This window comes from Cucumis melo, chromosome 5 (assembly GCF_025177605.1).
Source record: "Cucumis melo cultivar AY chromosome 5, USDA_Cmelo_AY_1.0, whole genome shotgun sequence".
NCBI classification, from domain to species: Eukaryota; Viridiplantae; Streptophyta; class Magnoliopsida; order Cucurbitales; family Cucurbitaceae; genus Cucumis; species Cucumis melo.
This window is the reverse complement of record NC_066861.1, coordinates 3,667,121-3,683,790: the sequence shown is the minus strand read 5'-3', so window position 1 is coordinate 3,683,790 and position 16,670 is coordinate 3,667,121. Positions and strand designations below refer to the sequence as shown.

Sequence of the window (16,670 nt, the reverse complement as noted above, 5' to 3'; positions counted from 1 at the left end):
TAGAAATCATAGGTTGAGAACTGAAATCAACAATCCTAATTGATTACTGAATTTCCATTAATAACTAAGCTGAGTGATACATCAACTTGGGGAGAAAAAAAAAGTTCTACAAATTAACAAATAAAAGAAAAAAATTCGAAAAGGTAAGCTCCTCTATAGCACGGCATGTAAGGGTCTATACACCCAGAAGGATTACGGATTGACAGAACCGCCGCCAGAATCTACCTCCCTTTGCTTCCTCTTTTAGAAGGAGCCTTTTTCGCCAGCGATTTCACTTTCTTTGCTTTAACGCTTTTTGATGGAGCCTTCTTCGCCGCCGGTGCCTTTTTCACTACCGGTTTTGGAGCTGGTGCCTTCCTTCCTGGTGAGGTTCTTGTCGAAGTTCTAGCAGCCTTCGCAGGCTTTTCCTTGGCTTTCGGCTTGGGAGCGGCTTTAGTCTTCGCCGCAGCTTTGGGCTTCGCCACAGCACTGCTCTTTGACTTGGGTGGAGCAGCTTTGGGTTTAGGAGCAGCTTTGGGTTTGGCAGTCGTCTTAGGCTTCGGCTTTGCAGCAGCTTTCGGCTTCGCAGGAGATTTTGCCACAGCTTTGGGCTTAGCTACAGCTTTAGACTTCGGCTTAGCAGCTACAGGCTTCTTCTTCGCAGGAGAAGCAGGCTTCACAACTGCCGACTTCGCCGGTTTAAGCTTGAACGAACTCTTAACCTTCACCAACTTCCCGGAAGCCACAAGTTTCTTCAAATGGAATAACAAAAGCTTCTTAAAGTTAGATGGAAGTTGCTTTTGCTTCTCTTCAATAAACTTAGTGATCGCGTACTGACTCGAACCAGTCCTTTCCTTCAACGTAACAATTGCATCCTTAATCATCTGAAATCGAAACACCAAACCAAATCAACAAAACGGATCCAATACACCAAACATTAAGTTCAAAAGATAATTCGAATTTGAATCAGTAACACACCTCTTCATATGGAGGATGAGTTGGAGGATTCCTAGGTTTCCTAGGAGCAGCAGGTTTCTTCTCTTTAGGTTCTTTCGACTTCTTAGACTTGGCAGCTTTGTTCGGCGGATTTTCCTCCGCTTGTTCAGCGTTAGTCGGCTCTGCCGCAGACTCCACCGGCACCACCGGTTCCTCAGTAGCCATTGGAGTAGAAACAAGATCAAATCCAACAATAGGAAAGTGGAATTAGGGTTGAAAAAACGGAAGAATTGAAATGGATTAGGGAAGAAGAAGATTATCGAAATGAAAATTTGGGATCTTAAGAAAAGAAAGATAAGCTATTTGATATGTTACTCGTAATTTCGTTGCGATGAAATAACTAAAATGTTTAAGCTTAAATAGTCGGCTTGTCGTGTTCAATACACGGATACTCAAATCTGATTGGATAATACACCTATCACGCGGATCTCGACCTTTTCCAAGTTTAAACTACGGTCGTTCGATCAAACGTCATCGACGGCTAATAGCGCTAGATTTGGGTGGCATTGATGAGAGAGTTTGGATGGGGAGGAATTTGAGAAGAATTGGGTGTGCTTTTAAGCTTGATTAATATGATTATAACTAACACTATACTTGATAGATTTAAGTGAGTTTTTTTTCATCTTGTAGCATATTATATTAGCTTTCTAATGAATATTTGTTCATATTATTTCATTAAAAAATTGAAGAGATATTTGGTTTCGAATGTAGAGTGGTCATGTTTAGGGTTTATCACGATGATATTGTGGTTCGGGACAATTTTAGGACAATGCTTCACATAAAAACTTGAAAACTTCATTTAAACCGATAATAGCTTAGTTAAGGAGTTCAATAAAACAAGAATCATAAAAAACCAATATCATTTGTATATAAAATTGTTGCTCGAAACATCGATGAAGTTGAACATGTATTGTACATGTATAAAGCCTACATCAGTTAACCGATTTATTTTTACGAGATAGACAATATTTCAATTTGCAATTGCAAATACATCAAATTAGTTAGAAATGACATGGATTTCGATTTTTCTTTTCACAAAATTAGTACACATACAAAATTATGTTAGCCGTTTGCAAATCACACTATATTTTTTAAATTTGTGACAATGGTCGAGTAGACAATAGGATGTAGTCTTGCAACAAACATCGAACTTGTATGAAGTTCAAATAACAAATACAAAATATATATACAATATTATGTGTTGGGTCTATAAGTTATCCAAAAAAAGCCTCAATGGAATGAATACATAGTTTGCACAACAAAACGTATATATGCATACTATGAATCTATCGTCCATTCTTTTAATACTAATGATTGTATAAGATTGACTATATGTGGTTTGGTTGTATTTTTTTTAGTAGTTGATTAAGCTCTAAAAATAATTCATGTATGATTATTCAAACTCAATTTTGGTTGGATTAGAATCACAATTCATATTAAAGTTATGTTTATTTATTGAGTCAAAATCTAACAAAATCAAACACCAAACACTCTATAATATGTTTGGAAATGTATAGTTCCAATGGCATGCATTTCTAACAACTTTGAAATGCAGTTTAGATCCCATTAAATTTAAACATTTTATTTGTTGAACATATTTGACTAGAATTTAGAAACAAAAATTGTTCTAAATTTTTCAAAAACATTTTAGGAAGATTTTTCTTTATATAATTTGTTTGTTTCTACCAAGAATTTTGCTTTTTTTTTTTTTTTTTGCATACTATACTCTAGAAAACATCACCAAACATACTTTAAAATGACTTTAAACAAAATATTGTATGCATACAAATGAGGTAGGTTTGCTTCCTTTTCATTCTCCACTCATATATTCGTCATCATAAATTGTCACATCATTTCTTAAATTAACAGTAAAATTACAAATCATTTAATTGAAACTAATTAGAACCCTAATAATAAAAAAAAACGTTGAAAAAGTGTGATAATATCACTGCTATCATCATGACCGTTTGATCAAATAGACTAATTTTTCAACTAGGTTACGATATTAGGAAAAGTTCAACAGAGCTCAAAATTAGGCTAATTAGGCCATGATCTCATTGGTTTGGCCTAAAGGCTACATAAACCCAAAATTCATAATGAGAATGAGACTATAAATCGAAGAGTTAGTCATTGTGGATCGTAAAACTTCCATCTTTTCAAAACTAAAAGCTCTTTAAGTTCTTGAAAATCAAACTCCTAAAAATATATTGCAATATGATTTCAAGATTTGAAGTAGTCAATGGTCAATCAACCCTAGAATATCAACAAGTCAAGATCAAAGGTAAAATTTTGTCAAAAGTTTGCAAATAAAACTCTCTTTGGAGCTTATTGCAATGGGTAGACAATATGATCTAACATTGAATCATATTGAGTCAAAAAAAAAAAAAAAAACTAAATTGCATGTGCAATTATGCATTTGGTCTATAAGCTGGCGAAAGAAAAAAAGTCTCAAGTGATGGATACATAGTTGCACAACAATGTATATTCTATCTATGCCTTTGAACCTATAAACATGGTATAAGGTTGACCATATGTGTGATTAATTTGCTTGTATTTTGTAACAATTTCTAATATCTTTGGACATGTATTTTTAATGAATGGACATATGTTTCTAACAACTGTAAAATCCATTTTAGATGCCATTAAAATTTAAGCCCTTTTTTTGTTAAAGATACTTGACTTACTAGAAATTTTGAAAAGAATTGTTCTAGAGTTTTCAGAAAAACGCTTTGAAAGATTTTTCTTTACATAGGTTGTGTTCTTCTATTAGAATAATAATAGTTATGCACTTGGAATGCTACTCTAGAAAACACCCACTAGACATACTTTTAATAACCTTGAACTAAAAGATTTATGCATACAATTGAGTATGTATGTCTTAGTTTTCTTTCTCTTGTCATTTTTTGTTAGACCATTCTCAAATCAATAACAAATTCAAAAGTTTTTTGATTTGGGACTGCACTACAAGAAAAAAAAAGTATTTTTATGATGCTACAAATAAGTGTCGTGAGAACAACTCATCGAAAGAGTATTTCATTCGACGATGTACAAATACCGTCAGCCAATGTGTACCAAGTGTCGATGTAATATTTTTAGAAATTGACATGTTGGGTATTATATCCTAAAACGTATTGATAGTAAAGGTACCTTATTGATTGCTACTAATAAAATGTTGTTATTGTAATTTTCAGTAAGTGTTATTGGTTATTTTATTAGTGTTGTCTTAATAATCAGAAATTCAATAAACTAGCAATCCTAGACTACCTTATGAATCTTAAACTGTATGTTGTGGAGACATACAAAGATCATTGGTCAAGATACAACTTAAAGAATCTATAGTATTAGGATAAAGTTGGGTACCTTATCTTGGTAACACTATGGTTACGACCCATTTTGTAATGATACATACACAATGATTCGACTTATTTGTGTAGGTGGCATGTAAGTATGGATATCCTATGCAATGAGTTTGCATAAGATTGGATCATGAAATAGTAACCACTAAATGTAACTCCGTTGACTAATTAGGTTTCTATTTCAATAGGATGTCTAGGTAACTTATTCTTAACATTAGGTGTATTATGAATTTTTTGTTCGGGATGAATTGTTTTTTTGTTTTTACGGGTGAGAGTGACCAGATTGTCGACTCAATAAGCCTAACATTTTGGGGATAAGACCGAGTGGAGAGCTAAAAACATAATCACACAAAATTGAAATTTACTTTTTCCAGACTTCATGGTAAGTAGATGATTGATCTCTTAAATGGTGTCTCCGGGATTGGAACAAAATATCCTACCTCCTTTATGGCACAAAAGGGATTTTTGTTTATTAGTTACACCATGAATAGAGATTATATTGTTCATTAGAGGAACACAGGTATTTAAGAACTAAGAAAGAACCAAAGAGTAAAACGATCATTTGACCTAACTGATTTTACACACACTTGTGATGGAATAACTTGTTGTTATTGGTTTATATATGTTTGACACAAAAATATATCTATACATACATATCATTGTAGATTTCGATTTGTAGGACCTGTAGGTCCTCTTCCTAACTCGTAAAGGGTAATGGAGTTATTATGTATATGATGGAATTTGAATCCTTCAAATTTACTTAGGAAAATAAAATAATGTATGATGTTACATTATAGTATAAAATTAATAATATAAATTCAATTTTTGATATGATTCAAAATCAATGAGAGAATAAATATTTGAAGGAATTCAAATATATTAATTTAATATGAATTTGATTCATATTAAAACTATAAATTAAAATTATTGCATATTAAATAGACATTAATACTATATGTTAGGAGAGAAATATGATTGAATTTATAGTTTATAGATATATAAAAGGATGGAAGTGGGGAAACTTTTTAGCCCAATTTTACAATTTATTATAGCTTTTTTTAGTCTTGTATTAGTGGCAATTTTGTCATTCATATAGATTTAATGTTTGTTGTCCTTTTCACATTCAACAAATAGAATTAACTTTTCATCTCCTTATTATAATTTTTCTCAAAATTTTAAAATTTTCTCTCCAATTAATTATGTCATTTAAATCTATCGAAATCTATTCACATTCCTCTCCTCCTTTAATCTTTCATCTCCCAACTATTCTCATTCCTTTATCTCATATTTAACTCTTTTGTATGCAACCTTTCAAATTCTTCCTTTTCAAATCTTTGGATATAAATACCCCATTTTTTTCCCATTCATACTCACAAGTCACAACAAAATGCTAAGGGTGAAGAAGAAATGAAATTATGTTTTTCTATTCTCTTCTAATTCTTTTTTTTTTTTTTCAGTTTTAATTTTGTTGTCTATTCTTTTTGTATATAAAAGTCTCTGCGTGTATATTCCTTCATTTATAGGTTTCTTTTTAATATACAACAGAAGTTAAGGAAACTTGAACCACCAACTTCGTGATGGGCATGTATATATGTCTAATATGTTCTTTATGTTTAAGTCATGTAATATTGAGATTTTTTTTTTAAATGTAACCATGAAAATTTTGTTCATTTTTTTGTTCATTTAATTTTTTTTATCAAAACTATTTTATTAATGAAATGGTTGAGTGACTTATACTTTGATTTTGTTAAAACAATGTAAATATTGTTAGAATTTATAAAGTATATACATAAAAGTAATAAAATGTGTAAAGCAAGAAATATTAAAATATTTTCTTTAATTTTTTACCTACAAAATCGTTAAAAAAATTATGATTTCGCATTTATAATTTCATAATTTTAAAAAAAAATATATGATTTTGGTGAATGTTTTTACCCTTTCACTATAACTTTTTTTAGTCTTGCTTTAGTGTCAATTTTCGCATTTACATAAATTTAATGTTTGTGGTCATTTTCACATTCAACAAGATAGAAGTTAGACTTCGTTAACTTTTCATCTCTTTATTAAAAAAAAGCTTTTGATTCCATAATCGATATTAGTTAATGTTCTATGTTATTAGGGTCATAATGTATTTTTCCATCTTCCACAACGTAACTGATATTATATAATGTTATATGTTATTACACAACCTAACAACCTTTCTATATTCCACCTTATTTGAATATACATAGATTAAATGGTTAAGTTTGCAATGTGTAAGCTGAATATGTTAAGAAATGAAATTTGAATTGTGCAAACAAATCAAATTCAACATTTGATCATTGAAAACAAAGAAACATAGGAGAAGAAGATGATGAATTTGGAGAATATTGGAATGACTGTTTCAATTTTATAAAGTTAAGTTAAAATTATATTTTTTTTTTGTGTGATTTTCACGTACATAACCGTGTTGTTTACTAGTATGATTCAAATATATTTAAGTTAAATTAAATATATAGCAATTAATTAATTGGAGAATTAATTGATTATTTAATTTCATTTAGTTAAATTAATTGAATTAAAAATATAAATTAGGTGAGAGATGTTCATTTAAAGGAAATAATTAATTAGATTAGATTTAATTAATTATTATTTTATTTTATTTATTAAATTAAAAATCAATAATAACTCCCACATTTTAGGGGTGTTCATAAGCCGGGTTGAGCCAGATTGGAGAAAAAAATAGGAGAAAAAAATATAAACCAACCCAAAGTATCCGGATTGACAAAAAATTAATCCTACGGTTTAATGTGCAAGGGTCAACCCAACCCCAACCTAAAAAATTCGGGTTGAGCCGGGTTGGATTGGTAGGTTAGTTTTTTTTTTTTTTTTCATTTTTTTTCCATAAATCCATAATTTAGACAAAATTTCCACAAGCCTATGAACAATGAAATAACATCCACAACATTTAGAAGAATTCTCAAGAAAATATGAAATACATAGTTCAGATGGACAAAATTTTAAATCTTTATTCTATCAATGTTATTTAATAACATTTTCCCAGCTGCTGTTTGGTATCATCTTTGTTATTCCTTCAACGCTGAACTACCCAATTGCCTAATGGCAATAACAAGAAATATTGTAGATGTGTTGGTGCAAAAAGATACTCCAATTAAAATCCATGAAAGGTTATTGGACAGCTACTACAACTTAAATGTATTTGACAGCTTACATTCAATAAACCAACTAGAGAGATATTCCCAGTCGAAAGCGCGATGGGAGTTGGAACTAGCTTACATTCGATAACCAATCGAACAAATAAGACATGAGATGAGAGTTTGGACTGGCAGTGCCAACCGGAAGTGCGAAGAACTGGGATGGGATGGGAACAGCGAAAGTGCGATGAAAGAAGTGTCGGCTGAAGAGAACACCTTTTATGCTTAGGGTTTAGGGAGTGCGAAGAAGGGAGTGGCGGTGGAAGTGGGTGTACTGATGTAAGTGGGATAGAAATGGCAAAAGTGTGAAGAACAACAAAGCGAAGTGTCGAAGACTAAACCTAAATGTATTTTAGGGTTTATATATATATAGTATAACTAGGTCGGGTTGGGTCAACCCGACCCCTTAACTACCGAACCTGGTAATCCGGCTCAATTTTTTAAAAAATTTTCTAACCCAACCCAACTCAACACAAAATTTAATCCACCCCAACTCTCACGTTTTGACTTGGGTAATCCGGGTTGGTCGAATTATCGATTTTTTTTAACACCCCTACCACAATTAAGTGGAAGTTATTTAGGACGTGCGGTAAATCCCAGGTTTATCCTCTCTCTACCATATGTAAACTTCAAAAAGAAATAAAAGAGGTAAAGAACGGTTCTGTGAATTCTCTTTGCATATTTTCTATGTCAATTCTCTTCAAAAATTGTTCTATATAAAATATTCCAAATTCAAGTTTGGTTCCCACAAACCAAACCTCACAATTTAGAGAATAGAGAGGTCTTCAAATTGGTGGTGTTTCAGTGACTCCTAAAAGGCGTATTGTAGATTCAGAGAACTTCAACTCAGAGAATAGAGAGGCGACAAAAATCTCCCAACAATAAGTTGGAAGTTAGAATAGTGTATGACTCTTGACACCTTTATAGTGTATGACTCTTGATGCCCCTACAAAGGTGTCGTGTAATGCCTTAGACCCAAGATTTATATAAGAATTCGAATTTTGGATTCATCACTGACCTAATGGCCTTGGCATTCTTCTTCCACTTGACTACATCATTTTTGCTTGTTTCTAAGAATTGGAAGAGTGAAAATTGTTCCCACAAACCAACACGAGTTTTTTTAGCACGTTTTGTCCTCACTTACTTGCATACTAGAAAAAGACTCAGAAGGTCACCGAACATAGTATTGCTCCATGTTAAACATGCTTAACTTTAAAATTCTTATAACTAAGTCATCGAAAAGAAATGAGCCACTTTTTCGTGTAGGTAGTAACTTTCAATTCTTTTAAGCTTTTATTAATCATACTTTTGTATCCTTAGGATCCCTCCCATTCAGATGTGATCTCGATACATTCGTGTCTCCTTCCTAAGCATATGATTTATACGTCACAAGAAACCTCTTAAAAACCCTTAATTCTGAGCACTCCTCTTTGTCTATTTCTTATTTCGTTGAGAAACCCTCTTCTCTCCTTGCATAATATCTCTCATTTTTTAACCTAATCATTAGGTTCGCCTCTGCTACTTAGTCTACACATCCATTGCATCTTTATCATGTTGTCGTTTTCTCCCTTAATTTAGTTGATGAGTTTTTGTCTATTTCTCTCTTTGATTTTTGCTATTAAATTCCACTGCATTATGATATTTGGATGATATTTATGGTATAGATTTAGATTTTCAATTAGGGGGTATTTTTGTTATCGGTTTAGTTTAGTTTTGATTAACTTTTCTTTGCATAAAAATGGAGAACTACACTACAAGAATTTTGGTCTCTACTGACACAGAGAAACGTGGGCAGATCTTAAGAAAAACGTAGATAGAGTTTCTGTCAATGTTATTTTTGTGTGGACACGCTTCGTGGCCAAAACCCAGTTGCCTTTTCATTTACCCACCTTGTTGACGTTACGTCGGAAGAACTACCCATGCCAATTAAACTTGTGGGTAAAAAAAAACATTTCTACCTACGAAACAGGCGTCGAGAGAAATGACTTTTTACTCATGATCATCCTCACGTCGACAAAAATAAAACTTCTATCCACTTTTGTTTTGTGGGCAGAACTGTTTCTACCAACCAAAATATTTTTGTTGGCAAAAAGAAATTTTCTCCCCATGCTAAATTTGTCAGCATAAATATATATATGCATGTGTCAATTTTTTAATAGAAATTTGATTGTTAACCACGAATGATGCGTCGACAGATAATATTGTTTCTTTTTTGCCCATGCATAAAACGTTGCTAGAGCTTTCTAACTCCTAACATATTTCTAGCAACACAAAAAACATGGCAAAAACAATTAATTTTTTTTTTCACATTTATTATTAGTATTGTATGCTTCTAGATTAGTTTTCAAATAGAATGAATTTCCTGGCTATAACAAAATATATCGAACATTGCAAGAAAAAATTTAAAAATAAAAATATTTTCAATCATTAGTACTTTGGTCAAAATATAAAAAACCATAACTTTTTTTAGTGTGTCTAGTTACGTGAGCTATATTAATTTTCATTTTAGCATACCAAAATGAAAAAAAAAATTAAATACACAAAAAATGGTTAGCTTAGTTAGAAAGTCTTCACAAAATTAGTCATTCCCTGCTCCTTCAAACTATATAAACCTAAAAAAGGTACATTAAAATGAATAAAAACATGCTAAATCTTAATTACTTGTTTCAAATGAATCTAAGTATCAAAATAAATGAATTAAAATTACATTTATACCCATAAAGTGTAAAAAAATATGACCTATGTACTTTAAGACAAAAAATGAATTAAAATTATATATATATATATATATATATATATATATATATATATATATCTAAGGTGTTTAAGTGATGATTCAATAAAGCATAAAAAATGCTAAAAAAATGTCATATGCTTTAAAGTACCATAATTTTCAATTTCGATATCCTAAGACCTAAAACTGCCATAATTTTCAATCAAAACGATAAGCTTAAAATCCTAAAAAAAGCGAAGGATCAAACAAGATGCAAATGACTTAAGTGTGATTTTTAAACCCGAAACCAACCTAAAAAGTTCCTTAAAAGTGTCTAGGTGACACTTTAACTCTCAAAACAACACCTACATGCCCTAAGTGTGACTTTGAAACTAAAGTCGAACTAATTAAAATGTGCTAAAAAGTGTCTTAATTCTCAAAGCCGACCGGCAAAACAAATTTTCAAACGCCTAAGTGTGATCATAAAACACAAAACCAACTACAATAAATCTAAAAAGTGCTAAATGATACTTCTACAAACCATCCAAAAAGCTAAAAAAAATGTCATATGCTTATGTATGTTCCAAAGCATCCAAAGACCTAAAAATGTCATAGTTTTCAATCAAAACGAGAAGCTTAAAGTCCTAAAAAAAATTGAAGGTTTGAACAATATGCAAATGACCTAAGTGTCTAAGGGGATATTGGGGTAAAGAGTGAGTTATAATGGTTTGAGAATTACAATAATATGGTATTATAACAGTCTAGGATTATAATAATTTACATTTGGGATGCAGAGTAATATAGTTTGGGTTATTTATAGCGTGTGTTAGGAGTGCATACTATTATAGTCTTTCTTATTATAATTTGTGTTTTGGTGGAGACTATTATAATATGGTTTTTCACTACTTTTTTTCTTACATACATATATACTATACATGAAATACACATTTTTTTCTTCAACTGTTTTTATCAAATCTGGTTAATTAGGATGTTCATTTAATAATTTTAGTTTCAAACTGGGTTTTTCACTACCATGAGTGGCTAATTGGTGCAAATACATGGAATTGGACAGAAGAAGAATCAACAAACATAAATCCTAAAAAACTCAAATAATATTTTCTTTTTTATGCAAAACAATGATTAGTGATAAAAAAATATTATTGTTGTTACATAAGTCAAAGAAATTTAATATTGGGTTATGACAATTTATGACTGCTTGGTGAGCATGAGTTCACCTTTGAGAATCTTATAAAGATAAAAAGTAAAAATGGGATTAAGAATGTTAAAATGCAATTCATATATTTATTTATACTATTTGGGTTTTCAAAATTTCTGTTTAAACTTAACTCTAATCATCTCCACCCATATAATTTACTTAGATTATAAGTTTTAGTCATTTAAACTTTAATAATTTTGATTTTAGTATGAAAGTAATATTATTAACATTGAGGAAATTTTTTGTTTTCCTTTTTAAACTTTTGAATGTGTTCTTGTTTCGAATTAAAATATGGAAATTGATTTGATGGTCAAGGTGGCGATAAATATCCATTATCATGCTAATTTTCACAAATGATATTACAATCTTTTAATTTTTTAATGTTAAACAAATTTTCATATACTTTTTTACATAAATTAAATCTTTAAAGATATTTATGAACAAAATTTATTAGATTATTTTTCTTGTGGCATAATTAACATTTGTAAAATATATTCTAAACTACATATTATATTAGAACAGTGGTTGACAGAGAATGATAAAATTGGGTAGTTAAAAAGAACTGGCAACGAGAAAGTAGAGGAAATGAGAGAGGAGGAGTAAGGAATAGCGACAGAGGAAAATGGAAAAATGAAGAATAGTGACCGATTAAAAATGGGAAATGGTAACAGAGGAGAAGGGGGGAGGGGAGTGAGGAATAGCGATAGAGGAAAAAGGGGGAATGAGGAATAGTGATAGGGGAGAAATGGAGGAATGAGTAGAATAGTCCTAATCATAATCCTAGGGTTACAATAACCATCGGGCCAAACGTTGTGTGGGCTAAAATTGCTCACTCCACTCCTTCATAGTCTAAGGGCTCAAACAACTCCTAATTGTCTAAGTAATACTTTTACAAATCATCCAAAGACCTAATTGTGAAATGACACTATATGCATGATTAACCGTAATTGCATAATAGCCGCAAAATATTTCAACTCAATTATATAATAAATGTGAAATGTATGCATGATTTGTAAACATTAGTTTCATGATTATACAATAAAATCCTAACATTGTATATAACGATAAGTGTCAAGATCTTTGAAACTAGATAATTTTACAAATTAAAATTAGTTAAGGAACAACATACTTGATATTTGATAATCTTATTGAGGAATTGTGTTTCTCTCACTTGTCTTTCTTTAGGATTTATTTTAGATTTCTTGATGGGAAGAATAAGTTACTTAACAAGGTAGTGAGAGAACCAATCCTTAAGGTTTTATTTATAGACACCATCCATCATGGTGTTGAATTAGAACATTATCTTTTAACCTAATGAGCATAATAAAAATAATAAGCCCAAAAGAGATAAATAATATATAATGCAATTGGGCAACATTAATAATAATATTATATTTAAGAATAAATCTAACATTCTCCCACTTGGCCCATTGACATTATTTACCATATACTTTCATAGTCATAATGTGTAAAATTAAACTTCATAACATATCATGGCAAGTCAAAGAAACTACTAAGGATCATGGCGATCATACATCATTGCATTAACATACTCCCTTCCATGTATCACTGAAATAATTTTTCTATTAACATGACCTATAATAAAGATAATCAATAATGGTCCAACAATAAGTATCTTTATCAAAGATGGTGTCGTGTTTGGTTTATATAACTCATTTATGTATATACTAATCAATAAGAACAGAACCATAAGATAGAATCAGAAACAATAAATAAATGAGCTCAAAGTGTCAAATAACATAATCTTGATCTCAATAATGATATCTACTGATGCTCGTACGTTCAACGTGATCATGGAACGTCTTTGGTGACAATCCTTTAGTTAGTTGATCTGCAATCATAAGTTTAGTGCTAATGTGTTCAATTGACACCCTTTGTTTTTGAACTTCTTCATTAATGGAAAAGTATTTTAATTCCATATGTTTAGCACGTTTAGAATACTTGTCGTTTTTTTAGAAGAAAACTACTGCAGAATTATCACAATAAATTCTCAGCGGCTTGGCAACACTGTTGACAATTCCAAGTCCTAAGATAAAGTTCCGCAGCCATAAACCATGAACTGTAGCCTCAAAGCATGCTACAAATTCAGCATCCATAGTGGATGCAGCGATAATAGAATGCTTTACACTTTTCCATGAATTTACTCCTTTAGCTAACAGGAACAAATAGCCAAAAGTGGATTTTCTTGTATCCACACATCTGGTAAAATCTAAATCTGAATATCCAATCACCTCAAGATGATCAAATCTCTTGTAAGTAAACATATAATCCTTTGTTCCTTGCAGATACCTTAAAACTTTCTTTGCAGCTTTCCAATGATCCATTCCTGGATTACTTTGATACCTGCCTAGCATACCCATAGCAAAACCAATGTCTAGTCTAGTGCAAGTTAGTGCATACAATAAGCTTCCAACAATAAATGCATAAGGAATAGTTTCCATCTGATTTCGTTCCAATTCATTTTTTGGACATTGCATGAGACTGAACCTATCTCCCTTCTGAATTAGAACTACACTTGAAGAGCATTTATCCATCTTAAAGTTCTCTAAAACTTTATTAATATAGACATTTTGAGACAATCCTAACAATCCATGTGTTCGATCACGGAATATTCCAATTCCAATCACATAAGATGCCTCACCCATATCTTTCATTTCAAAGTTTTTAGAAAGCAATTCTTTGGTTTAACATAACAAACTAAAGTCATTTGTAGCAAGCAAGATGTCATCAACATATAGAACAAGAATTATAAACTTACTCCCACTAATCTTTAGGTATATACACCGATCAATGTTGTTTACTTTAAAATCAAAAGATGTGATGGTATTATTGAACTTAAGATACCACTATCTGGAAGCTTGTTTAAGTCCATATATTAACCTCTTTAATTTACACACCATATGTTTCTTTCCTTCAACCATAAAACCTTCTGGTTGATCCATGAACACTTCTTCATCTAAATTTCCATTTAGAAAGGCAATTTTCACATCCATTTGATGAAGCTCTAAATCATAATGAGCTATTAAAGCCATAATAATTCTTAATGAGTCATTTTTCGAGACATAAGAAAAGATCTCTTTGTAGTCAATGCCATCTTTCTGAGTATAACCTTTGACAACAAGTCTAGTCTTGTATCATTCGATATTGCCATTTGAGTCACATTTGATCTTAAAGACCTATTTACACCCAACTCTTTTACTTTCTTTAGGCAATTCTACAAGATCCTAGATTTCATTATCATTCATAGATTTTAACTCTTCTTTCATGGCATGCATCTAACCATTTGGCAGAAATATCTCCTTTAATGGCTTGTGAAAACTAAACCGGATCATTATCAATGCTTAAGTCAAATTCTGACTCATCAAATAAACCACATAGTCATCAGAAATAGCTGATCTTTTTGATCTTACAAATCTTTTTAACTCTATTTCTTGTGGTCCCTCAGTTACAGGTTCATTTGTTATGACATCATTATGTGGTGTTTGACTATTAATTTGTAGTTCTTGTGGATTGTTAACAAAGTCAACAACTACAAGAACAACAATTTGAGAAGTTATAGATGAAGAAATTTCCACCATAACTTCTTGAATTTCCACTTTACATGGTTCCAAACTCTCACTAATTATCTCATTATCAATGAACCTTCCATTTCCAGTTTCAACTATTCTCGTATTGTGGTTAGAACAACAAAATCTATACCCTTTTGATTTTTCTGGATAACCAATAAAGAAACCACTGGTTGTTCTTGAATCCAGTTTCTTTTCGTGTGGATTATAAATTCTTACTTGGTGTCTTAAACTAGGTTTCCTTCTTGTTCACAATTCAAAAGGTGTCTTTGGAATTGACTTACTAGGAACCATGTTTAATAAATATTGAGCTGTTTTTAATGTTCCACAAGGACACAAGTAAAGATGAATTAATCAACATGCTTCTAACCATATTCATTAATGTACGATTTCACCTTTCTGCAACACTATTTTGTTGTGGTACTGTGCCTGGCATTATGTATTGAGCACATATGTCGTGACTTTCTAGGAATTTAACGAATGGATCGGGGCATTGTCCATTCTCATCATATTTTTCATAATACTCACCACTTCTATCAGATCTTAAGATTTTCACCTTTCTATCTAATTGCCTTTCAACTTCATTTACAAATACTTTTAAGGAATCTATTGCTTGAGATTTTTCATGCAATAAATATATATAACCATAACACGAGAAATCATCAATAAAGGTGATAAAATACTTTTCTCCACCAAAAGATGGAACATCAAAAGGCCCACAAAATCAGTACTGTGTATAATTTCAAGAAGTTGTGAGCTTCTTGTGGCTTCTTTATTAACTGTGTGTTTTGTTTGTTTTCCTTTAATTCAATTCACACAAATTCCAAGGTCAGTAAAATCCAAATCTTGAAGAATTTCATTCTTTATCAATCTTTTAATTCTTTTTTTAGATATATGACCTAAACGTTTATGCCACAAGTAAGCTAATGATTCATTAGTTTGACCACGTTTAGTGCCAACGTTATGATGTAGGGTTAACAAACTCTCAACAATAATATTATCAAGCTTTAATTTATATAAGTCATCACAAAGAATATCAGAACCAATAAAAATGGTCTGTTTGAATAAACCAAAAAACTCATTCCCAAATTTAAAGTTGTAACCTGAAATATCAAGTTTTGACAAGGAAATCAAATTACGAGAAATAGAAGGGACATAAAAGGTATCAAAAAGGTCTAAATGATGTCCGTGTCTAAAGTTAAATGATAGGTTACCACAGCTTCAACTGGAACTTTGACTTTGTTTCTCATAAAAATGAATTTCTCATTTGGGTTTGTGGTTTGGGTCGTAAGGAATCCCTACATCGTATTGGAAACATGAATGGTACAACCAGAATCAATCCACCATGTATTATAAGGAACTTCAGTTAAGTTTGATTCGAAACATACGAAAGCATTATGCTTACCTTTATTCTTGAATCATGTCTTACGTTTTAGACAATCTTTCTAATAGTGCCCAGGTTTGTTGCAAAAACGACACTTATCCTAAATTTGTCCCTTTTTGTGGATTGGGGCAGATGACTGTTTCACCTTTAATTGTCCATGATTGCCCTTTCTATTCTTTTTCCAAGGTTTCTCTTTCCAGCTCCTTTATGACCCATGAGATTGGCAAAGTGAATTACTAGTTTCT

General features: G+C 31.2%; 1 protein-coding gene across 1 annotated transcript; it reads right to left on the bottom strand.

The window, feature by feature from the left end:
* Nucleotides 1-13: 13 nt before the first annotated feature.
* LOC103491272 (histone H1) lies at nt 14-1,310 on the bottom strand. The gene is made up of 2 exons (XM_008451151.3): nt 958-1,310; nt 14-863 (listed from the first exon to the last, which is right to left on the bottom strand). Exons 1-2 carry the CDS (start codon nt 1,138-1,140, stop codon nt 222-224), a joined length of 825 nt encoding a protein of 274 aa, XP_008449373.1. The 5' UTR covers nt 1,141-1,310; the 3' UTR covers nt 14-221.
* Nucleotides 1,311-16,670: the final 15,360 nt, after the last annotated feature.